The sequence below is a fragment of the Rosa chinensis genome, chromosome 6 (genome assembly GCF_002994745.2).
Source record: "Rosa chinensis cultivar Old Blush chromosome 6, RchiOBHm-V2, whole genome shotgun sequence".
In the NCBI taxonomy this organism is placed as follows: Eukaryota; Viridiplantae; Streptophyta; class Magnoliopsida; order Rosales; family Rosaceae; genus Rosa; species Rosa chinensis.
Window position 1 is genome coordinate 56239510 of NC_037093.1, and position 11156 is coordinate 56250665.

At 37.7% G+C, this 11156-nt stretch overlaps 3 protein-coding genes across 3 annotated transcripts; all 3 read right to left on the minus strand.

Annotated features, from left to right (window-relative positions):
• Positions 1–4118: 4118 nt before the first annotated feature.
• On the minus strand, positions 4119–5018 carry LOC112171621 (alpha-soluble NSF attachment protein 2). Its single transcript, XM_024308781.1, has one exon. It carries the CDS (start codon positions 5016–5018, stop codon positions 4119–4121), a length of 900 nt encoding a protein of 299 aa, XP_024164549.1.
• Positions 5019–5878: 860 nt separating this feature from the next.
• LOC112171622 (alpha-soluble NSF attachment protein 2) lies at positions 5879–6713 on the minus strand. The gene is made up of 2 exons (XM_024308782.1): positions 6417–6713; positions 5879–6298 (listed from the first exon to the last, which is right to left on the minus strand). The coding sequence occupies exons 1-2, from the start codon at positions 6711–6713 to the stop codon at positions 5879–5881; spliced, it is 717 nt and encodes a 238-aa protein (XP_024164550.1).
• Positions 6714–9146: 2433 nt separating this feature from the next.
• Positions 9147–10349, minus strand: LOC112171623 (alpha-soluble NSF attachment protein 2). Its single transcript, XM_024308783.1, has one exon. The coding sequence runs from the start codon at positions 10347–10349 to the stop codon at positions 9147–9149; it is 1203 nt and encodes a 400-aa protein (XP_024164551.1).
• Between the last annotated feature and the right edge of the window lie 807 nt (positions 10350–11156).

Below are 11156 nucleotides of genomic sequence, written 5' to 3' on the forward strand. Positions count from 1 at the left end.
TCAGAGATATCATTGGTTCAACATGTAATCTGTGGTGGCACTCTGCTCGGATTTATCAAAATAATACTACCTTTTACGAATGAAAGACCTTAACAGAAATAGTTGCTAGGTTCAAAATCTAAGCTTGAATGAAACTACCAAGGTAGTTGCAGACTCCAAAATGGGAATCATGTAGCAAGTATCACTAAACTATACTGCTCTTTCGATCATACAGAAACCTACTACTGCATAAAACACATGATCACATATGTAATCGATACATAAACTAAGTAAAACATGGAACTGCATAGACACGATGAACTCATAATGATTCAAAGGTGGGTCCAACCCATTACTTGAAATACAATTAAACTACAAATCCATCACCAATCTCATCGAAATTCTCTGCTATGGGACTATCACAAAGTTCCCAAATTGATTAAACATAAAAGATTACCAAGTCTATCTCTCTCGAATTAAAATCTTTTAAAACAGCAAAAGCCCAATCCCAAAGCAAATGCAGCAGCAGCAGTGCTTGGAATTATCAAAAGGGACCGACACAAGCTCTCTGTCCTCAACTCCCAATTTGTAAGGAGTAAGGAATTGAAAATATATAGCAATTCTAACTCAACAACGTACAGCAATTCTGACATCCAAATCAATAAACCCAGTCATGAAATACATTTGAGACCGGACCACCAAATAATGTATCGTCCAGAACATAGTTCAGTGTACATAAATATATACAGACAGTATAACTTACCATTTTGTTGAACTTCTCAATTGTTGCCAAAGGTATTGTGCCAAGCGGAATAACATTTCTAGTTCCCTCACTCTGAAATAAAAAAAAAAGGAAGCATATAAAACAAGCTAAGGTGACAAAATGGCAATAATTGGGAAATCAAATGCACACAACCACCAGTGTCATTATACTCAAGGTTTAATAAATAATAAATATGTGTGTGTGAATTACATAATCTGTATTCCACCTAACCATAGACCTGCTAAGTTCGAACAGTTTTCTCAAGCAAAAAGACAGTTCTTTTTCTTTTAATTAGCAAATGATAGGGCAAGAATTGCCATCGCCTGTTTATAACACGGCAAGAGAAAAAGATGTCCAATCTCTTCTGATAATTCTTCTTCTTCTCATTATAAGCATCCGAGGTCAGTCAATAGCTAGCTTTATGCGAGTTATGGCTCTAGAGATAGAAAGAGTTTTTGTTTCAAACTCAGGGCATCAAACTCTAGATGTTAGTGTTACACGGATTAGAGCACTATTCTAACAAAAATTTTATCCCACAGGTGCACATGACGACCAGAATAATGCACATTGAAGATGGATGGTAAAATTGCATGGTTATGAATCACTTACCAGAAAAAGAAGCCGAAAATTGGTGACTATCAAGGTACCTGCCTCGTCAGTATTAATAAGAACAATGCCATATCCCTGGCAGTAAAGTTTCAAAAATTAGAAAAACCTTGAGAATCTGTAACTTGCAGAAGCGTAATGTGTACGGGAAAACTCAACCAAATTACATTTAATTCAACAATAATTATAGGTTTGAAACTCACAATTTCTGCATAAAACTCAAGAATTCAATAAAAAAGCGTGATGGAGTATCCATATCTCAACTTCAACTTGCTCACCTTCAAGCAAGCAATCCAACTTCAAATGCGAAACGGCGCATGGAGTAGCAACGAAATAGTTATAACTGGGCTTGATTTTCAGTTTACGCTCTCTAGCAATAGAGAAACCAAAAGAATTGCAGCATTCTATCATTGTAATGATCTAGTAATTGTCCTTATAAATGCATTTCACTGGAGTATAACTTTTCATTTAACTTCAATCAATTCTAACACTTGAAATAGGCTAAAAAAGTTGACTGTTGAATAGTAAAGGATAAGATCATGCATTTCTATGATATTGTCTAATTTCATTCAAAAAAATGATTAAGTTGAAACCATAACAACGCGCATTGCAGTTGCTCTGTTGTGCAGTAACTAATTTGTTCACAGTATAAATTTTATTACAAAATTTGTATCATTGTAAACAAATTATGATATGCAGTACTATCATCTTTCAATATACCAAGCCATTACATTTTTCTACGATATTTCAAAGAGCAGTAGTAAAAAATATCAAAAGATTGACTAATACTATAATTTCTTTATGAGAAATATGTGCTATCATTGTAAACTTAAACTAAACTTGAAATCATTGACAATAAAACCATAAAGAATATACAATCTGAAAATTCCAATTTTTCAAATCTTAATGAAAGCTGTAAATTAATTATATCATTTTGTGGAACTCAATCAGTACCGAGTTGCAGATACACGAAGAAAACTCAAAGTCTGAAACTTTATAGGTTTTGGGAGTCCTCTGATTTCAAAGTTAGAATCTTTTTGGGGGTTTTTATTCGAATTCGTTTTGGGGGCTCCTCCCTCCTCAAGTTTTTGTTCTATCCCATACAGACCCAAAATCAGAACATGAATACAACCAAGAGCCAAATTACACAGAAAGCTAAAAATCAAAGAGTCACCTGTAAGCTGACGGCGAGAAGAAGATTAGGCCATCAGAATGTTCATAACGGCGGGAACGGTGAGGTTCCGGAGCTGAGAAATTTCCAGTTTGGGACTTTGGGCGAGAGAGAGAGTGGTGAGGTACTGGGCAAGAGAGAGAGAGAGATCCAGAGCGGTTGTGTTTGGGAGTTTGGGAAAAAGAGGGAAAAAGAATTAGGGCTGTTTTGTTAGTACGAAATTTTGCCCAAAAAAAAAAGAGGGAAGATTATTTGGATTAGCGCCAAGAGTAATACGGTGACGTTTATGCGTTGCCAAGTCTTCTTTCCTCTTTTTTTTTTTTTTTTTGGTAAAGTAAACATACAAATATATTTTACGACGGCAAGATAAAAATCCGTCGCAATTGATTACAAAGTTACTACGGTAAATATTTTCCGTCGCAAATAACTAGGCTTAATCGCGACCGAACATTTTCCATAGCAATAGGGTCTCTATTGCGACGGCAACTGTTGCCAAAGTAAAAAACCGAAGCAATTGCAATTCTTTTTAGTAGTGGGCCACTTGCACCACCAATCTTCTCTACTGATCTCAGAGAATCAACGCATGTATATGAATGAACAATGAAACACTTAGACACGGAACAAGTGTTTCATGGACTCCTATGGAACTCTTCCTAAGCAAGCAAGACACACAATAATTCTTGCATCAAAATCTCTACACAATCAACGCTACTTTTCTGAATATATTGAGAAGAAAATAAATTCTCAACAATTAAGACTTAACCCTAATTGGACTCCTACTAGGAAAGATATTTTAATAAAAGATATCCAATTAAAATAAACAAATCCTAAATCACCTAGGACTTCAAAAGCATGATTTTATTAGTTGAAAAATATCTTTGTAAAATAAAATCTAAAAATCAAAAGATACTTTCCAAAATTGGACTCCCAAAAACATAGGGCTAACTAGGACTGACTCGGGCAGACTTGGGGATTGCAACACATGTTGCAATCCACTGATTATGCATGATATGCAATTACCTGAAATTCTCCAAGATTAGTTTTGATGAACTTTGTAGGCTTCTTCAGTACTTTGTATAGGGATGCCAACACATCAAGTATAAACCTTATACCTACACAAATGAGGTCGTGGGTTTGATTCCTAGACTACTATGCATGAAATGGACGAGACTACCCTCATCAGGAGTTAGAAATAGGCATAAAAAAGTAAAATCATAAGTGGCACTTGAGGTAGTTTCATCTAAATTGAATGATACTGTAAACTTCAGGAAGTTTTTGTTTTTCAAGTTTCAAAATATCTAACACTACTCAATTCATTCCACCGCTTTCCTAAAAGGAAAGAATAGAGAAAAGTTTATGTCTATATATCAATGAATCCCACGTAGAGATTTTCATAACACATAAAGTTAATGGTATTTCATAACTAATCGATTGAGCAGCAGCTCATAGACCACCTAAAAAGGAATATTTGTTATTTGACCCGTATCCTGACATAAGAAGTCCAATGGGAGCCAATACACGGTTGTTAAATTGAAATACCTCCTCAAGTCCGAGTATTTTTGTGTAGTTTACCACTATATGAGCTGCAGCTAGCGAAAGCTAGTGGTTTTGTGGTAATGAAGAACAAAAGGCATCGACCAAAGTATAATCTGTAATTTTGGGAGTGCATGTATACGAGGCTTGGCCCATAACTACTGAGACTAATATCTTTAACTTAGCACCGTCTTCTTTCTGGAATGAAGGTGCAACGCTGGCCAAGAGTTGGCACTCCGATGTTTCAGACAAAGTTGGATCCAATTTCCGGTATCGCTCTATTGCCTTGGTGATTGAATCAAGATCATCTCCCCTGCAGAGTCGACATATTCCAGCATCAAGAAGATATCTTTTAGCTTGGTACTTAAGCAAGCTGTCGTTGAGTGAGTGACTTGCAATTTTCTCATAAATTTTAATAGCCTTGGAGTATCGTTGAACCTGAGCAGCATGTTGAGCGGCTTTGTGATTGCAGTGGTTCGCAGACATTAGTAGTTGTGCCTTTTCGAAAAGCTGAGCTGACTTTTCATAGAACTCGATAGCATTCTCACTGTTTTGTTTAGATTCATATCGTTCTGCAATTTCCCTATAACGTTTTGCAGCATTCTGATTGCATTGGTTGCCGGGCACTGTTTCTAGTCCTTTTTCGAAGAGCTCAGCTGCCTTTTCCAAGGAATCGATAACCTTCTCAATGTTTTGTTTAGATTGATAACATATTGCAGCATATATGTAAGAATTAGCAGCAAATTCATGCTTGAGTTTAGTCTTCAAATGACATTCTGCCAACTTGATATATGTTGCTCCAGCTTCATCCCAGCATTTGGCGGCTGTGTAACAATTAGCAGCTTCATGCAAGAGATGAGCAGCCTCTTCGTATTCGGGTTCTTTATAATAGAAAAATCCCCATCCACCCAGTTTCTTTTCTGATTCTTTTTCCAATTCCTTTGCTCTAACAATAAGATCACCCATTGTTTTCAATAGCTTTTCATCACTGATCTCTATGCTCCACCGCATGAAGACTTTAAGCGTAGAGCTAGTAAACTCTAGTTAATAGGAATAGGGAAAACTAATTCCTAATGGGAAACGTATATAAATTAAAATTAAATTAGGGAGGGTCTTGAAGATTCCTAACCCATTCCACAGTCCACATCAGAATCTGACCATGTAAATGCAATTAAGGAATAATTTACAAGATATTTTTACAAAAATCTAACTCGACTCAGTTTTGCAAATTTTATCAATCCTTCAAATATATGAGAGTGAAGAATGATATGTTGCACTTTTATGAAATAATGAAAAAAACCATAATTTTTCATACTTTTAAAATAAAATAATCATTTAAAACAAAAGTGGCATTATTTCTTTTTTTGGGTCAAACAGTGGCACTATGACAATCACTACACAAAAATGAAAAATCACTGTCTGGACTCTGGCTCTGGCCATTGAGAGGCTTCTTTAATTTGAAGGTCAGTCCCGTTTGGAGGATCCCATTCACCGGCCTCCCTCCCATTTTTTTGATATCCTCTTTGATTGAACTAGACCGCAAGAGTTTACTTCCGGTCGGCGGTGACCTGCGCATTACGATTGTCTGTGATCTTTGCAAGTCAGTGCACATCTCTCTTTGCTTTCCTCCGTCACCAAAAGTAGTGGTGGAGCTGGCGGGTGTCAAGTCTGCGACCTTATTCGTCGACCATCGCGTTCTCACGGACTTGGGGGCTTTCAGTTTCTCCTCTACTCTCGAAAGCAAGTTAGTCGTCCATGAATCGAGCCGTGGTAATGTCTTCACCGCGTCACTGAACTTAGCAACGTCTCGTTGAACTAGTGGAGCTTTAATGTAGGTCAAGAATTTGCACTCCCAGTCTCCCATGTATCAGGAAAATTGGGTACATGTCCACGTATCGCATAACTGACATGTCCATTGCAACAACATCATCTCCTTGGCAGAGCCGGCATATTCCAGCGTTGAAGAGATGCCTCTGAGCTTCGTCCATGAGCAAGCTGTGGCTGAGCGAACGAGTAGCAATTTTTTTGAAAATTTCGATGGCCATGGAATATTGCTCAATCTGTGCAGCAAGCTGAGCAGCTTTTTGATAACACTGGTTGGCAGAGACTGTTAGTTCTTTGTTTTGGAATAGCTCGGCTGCCTTTTCGAAGAAATGCATAGCCTTCTCAATGTTCTTTTCGGATTCATGTCGCTCCACAATTTCCTTATAATATAGTTGTGCCGCTTTCTGATAATATGTTGCAGCCTTCACAATGTTCTTTTCGGATTCATATAGCTCCGCAATTTCCTTGTGTAGTTGTGCAGCTTTCTCATAGCAAGTTTGTAGCCGGGTTAAGCCTTCCGATTTCACAGAGGTAATCTACTCCTTGCTCTAGACAATCAATGGCCTCATCAACAGATGTTATATCGTAGCAATGTGCAGCATCAACAAAAGCTGTGGCAGCGGCTTCAAGTTTGGTTTTGGTCTTCAAATGATGTATTGCCAAATTGATATATGTTTCTCTAGCTTTATACTTGGATTTGGCGAGTTTGTAAGAGTTGGCAGCTTGATCCAAGAGTTTGGCAACATCTTTGTGTTTGGAACCGATAAGTCCCCAACCATCCAACTTCTTGTTTGCTTTCTTTATCAATTTCTCCGCTATGGCAATATGATCATCCATTATTGTCAATATCTTACGTTTCTGAGTTTCTGTGCTATATATTGAGAATGAACGGGTATTTACACAAAAAGAACAAACCGTTCTGATAGTAATCGGAAAACTTTCATAAACCATTCAAAAGCCAAATTGACCTATGGAATTATACTATTTCACCTTGCAAAGTCCGAGTTTCTGTGCTCTAGCTGCTGAATGGAGACTTTCTAGGGTATAAAGAACGTACAAAACCCATCCTAATAGGAAACGGCAAGACGTAATCCTAGTGGGAAAAGGAAAGACAAAAAATCTTGAACTTTCCTTAACTGTTCAAACCAAATTTGACCTTGTAAATGAACTACTTGACTAAACTCTAACATGACTTACTGCAAAAGCATGACTTTCCACGTCCCAATTCAAAGCAGGACATGAATCCTGGGGGTCTATGGGTGCCTTGGTGCTGTCAAGTGAGACAATTCTGCCCTCTAAAGCTAGCTGAGACAAAAGTCTTAAAGAGTCTCTAATTCATTATCTATGGAGAGAAATGCATTATCATAGGTTTAAAAGAAGGGATGGTTACAGTGTGGCTAATATATCCAATGAGGTGGAAATTTCATGATTTTGAAGATATAATGGAATAATACCAATGGTGATCGCTAACGAGAAATCCAACTATGTACCTCATACACACCCAGAAATATATATTTCAAGTAAATACTTAATCAAACACAACTGGAAAATTAAAGATGTGCCCATTTTCATCCACTCAATTACGAAGTACAATTTCGTATGAATTTAATACTTTACAGGTTTGAACAAAAAGCTATCAAATAATTAGTAAATAGATAGATCAAATGAAGGAACAGGGCAGTATAAGAATAAGTAGGAACAGAGAGAGCTTGCATTGTTGAACTGGAGGCAGGGAATAGTACATGGTCACTATATTTTGCTGACGAAATATAATGCAGAGTCCGGAAGTTGCAATGATGATGAGGAAGCAAGGGGGATCGATGGTGACAGAGAGAACTTAAGAAAGACTAGGGTTGTAACTCCGATGAACTTCAACCCTTTGGCCAAGTTGATGATCAACTATTAGCGCAATAGTCGGATTGCATTGACTACAAAAGTAAGCATAACCCCTATTTTAATAACAAGGCAGATTCCATTTTTGAATTGTAACAAGATTCATTTCACTCGTTGTTCAGAGTCACTTCAGACACCCAAAAACAAATTGCCAAAGCAAATGCAGAAGGCATTTTCATATTTTAGATGGAACACAAAATAAATCAAGCTACAACTTATTGGAGTCCAGCTCTTCGGAGGAAACAGTATCCTAAATTCTTCATTGTTAAACAGCGACAAGCGTGGCCCGTGGCCCACCATTGTACCGATACTGTCCCAACTTAACCACCCATTAGGTGTTGGGTTTTAATCACAAAAGGCCTCGGTACAATTGGGTGAGATCCACCCACTTATAAGTTATATTTTATTTGTCACTTTTCCAATGTGGGATCTTTCCTCTCCAACACGCCCCCTCACGTGCAACCTAGCTCTAGGTCTGCACGTGAAATTCATTCATCCAATTCCCATATTGGAAATTGGGACACAAGCCTCATATCAGAGTCTTGGTCAATACAATCCAAGGCCCACATTCATTGGACACTTGGTAATTTCAATGGCAATACAGGGAACCCCAATTTGGGCTCATGATACGTGCCTACATGGAGACGCAATTGGAGAAGGACCCGCTCTGATACCAATTGTTAGAAACCATATACATGCTCACAATATATGCACACAATCATAAAAGGGATTAAGGCTTACCTTCAGCAATCACTGGCATGGATTCCATCTTATGCTGCAAACACGAACACTGAATATGGTCTTCTGTTACTTACCAACTTGCTTCTCAATGGACAGAACAATATGCAAAACGTCGGTAGTAATCAGGGACCAATTCATCTGTATATATAGGTGACTTAAACCTCAAGAAGCTTCCCATTAAAGCTATCCATATCGGTTTAGGTTTCCTAGTTAGATTCTTAATGTATCACAACTTGTAGCCTTCCTTGTAGACTAAGCAATAGATTACTATCCTTAATGAATTGATACACTATTCATTAAGTCACTAGTATTGATTTACTGTTTGTATCCATGTTAAACTAGGATTGATATTAAGCTAATCATCAATTACTTTATGATGATATGTGTTATGTCCATATTTGATCTTACATTCATGCCAATTAAATTCGTGGTGTAGTTGGCAATGAGTTGTTATTTATGATCACGAAGAATGATATGTTGCACTTTAGTCAATAGAAAAAATATTTTGTTATCAGATTCATTGCTTAAGATTAAACTTTAACTCAAACTTTGAGCCGCACTTTACAAACCCATATGATTATACGAACATCAAAGGAAAGGTTTAGGTGACATTAGAAAGAATATATACTATACACATCACATGCAAGCTTCTTTTGAAGGTAAGTCCCTTATGGAGGACATTTGGCCGGCCGATAAGAAGGCTTGTCTGAAGGTCTCTGCGAGGAACGGCCAATTCGTCAGAAGCATCTCTCCCATATTCCTGATCTCCTCCTTGCTTGTATCAACACCGGTTTTGATCCTTGAGCTAGACGGCAAGAGTTTACTTCCTGTCGTCGTTGACGTGCCCCCTATAGTCGTCCGGGATCTTTCCAAGCCGGTGCACATCTTCCTTTGCTTCCCTCTATCACCAAATTTAGTGGTGGAGCTAGGTTTCAAGTCTAACGCCTTGGTTGGCCGTCGCGTTCTCACGGACTTCGAAGTTTTCAGCTTCTCCTCCACTCTCAACAGCAAGTTGGTTGTCCATGAATCCAGTGGTGTCATACCTTTGAATTCCTTCACCACATCACGGAACATGGTAAGGTCACGTTTATTAACTGAAACTGCTATATCCTCCAGGGATTTGCACTGCCATGTATCACGAAAACTTGGATATGAATCTGCGTATTGCTTGACCATTGCAACTGCAGCGTCATCTCCTCTGCAGAGCCTGCATATTCCGGCCTTGAAAAGATGCCCCTTAACTTTGTGCTTGAGCAATCTGTGGTTGAGCGAGTAACTCGCCATATTTTCGTAGATTTCAATGGCCTTGGGATATTGCTCAATCTGAGCAGCAAGTTGAGCGGCTTTTTCATAGCACTGGTTCACGGAACTTGATAATTCTTCATTTGAAGGGAGCTCAGATGCCTTTTCGAAGAACTCAATAGCCTTCTCAATATTCTCTTGGGATTCATATAGTTCCGCAATTTCCTTATACAAGCGTGCAGCTTTGTCAAAACATGTTGCAGCTGCATTGAAATTTCCGGTTTCGAGAAGGTAATCGACTCCCTGCTCTAGACAAGAAATGACCTCATCAACAGATGTTATGTCGCAGCAATGTGCAGCATTAACAAAAGCTGTGGCGGCGGCTTCATGTTCGGTTTTGGTCTTCAAATGATACTTTGCCAACTTGATGTACATTTCTTTCGCTTTATCCCAGGCTTTGGCGAGTTTGTAAGAGGTGGCAGCATGATCCAACAGTTCGGCAATATCATCGCGTTTGGAACCAAAAACTCTCCATCCATGAAGCTTCTTATTTGCTTTCTTTTCAAATTTCTCTGCTCTAGCAATATGATCCTCCATAGTTGTCAGTATCTTATCTTTCAGAAGTCTCTCCGACTGTGTGAGCTATATGTGCGGAATGAAGGCTTCTACCCTTGACTAGTACTTAAATAAAGAAGTACAGAACAAACTCTTCTTCTAATAGGACTAGGAAAACTAATTTCTAATTAACAAAGAAAACTTAATTTTCACGTTTTGTAAATTGTGGAAAACAAATCCTAATGGGAAACTAATTAGGTCGGGGGAAATGTCTTCAACTTTACTAACCATTCACGGCCATTTATGTACGATTAAAACCTAACTAGTAAAAGCAGCGGCACTATTTATACATCATGATTTCCATGAGGCTAAAATAATTAAACAATTACTGACCGTTAATTTCTATCTAACTTGACTGAAAGCCTCTATTAATAATAACACTTATGTGCTTAATATGGGACAAAATTCATTTTAAGTTCAAAATTGATCTTCTATATTAGATGCAATTTAGACAAATCTTTTTTCTTAATTGCGGTCCAGTGACTCACATGCCCCATATAATTTAATTCCTTTTAAATTTTGTCCAATTATTGTATATTTTTTGTATTTATATGGATTTATATCCTTCTATTGCGATGAATTAACATCATAATTAACATAATGAAAGTATGCCAAACAAGATTTCATGGAATCACAAATTTATGACACCATTTACATGTCATCCTTCCACTTTTGCAACTTTTCCTCACTCTCCTCCTTACCTAGATGCTAACAATTTAGTGTCCTCTAACCAAAAAATAAATAAAATTGGTGTCCGAGTAGTCGAGTTGAATACAATGCTTTCTTGAA

Coding starts and splice junctions, on each gene's coding strand:
- LOC112171621 (XM_024308781.1), bottom strand. CDS start 5,018: ATGGGTGATCTTATTGTTAGAGCAAAGGAATTGGAAAAAGAATCAGAA.
- LOC112171623 (XM_024308783.1), bottom strand. CDS start 10,349: ATGGAGGATCATATTGCTAGAGCAGAGAAATTTGAAAAGAAAGCAAAT.
- LOC112171622 (XM_024308782.1), bottom strand. CDS start 6,713: ATGGATGATCATATTGCCATAGCGGAGAAATTGATAAAGAAAGCAAAC. Junction 6,299..6,416: donor TTGATTGTCTAGAGCAAGGA/GTAGATTACCTC, acceptor AACATTGTGAAG/GCTGCAACATATTATCAGAA.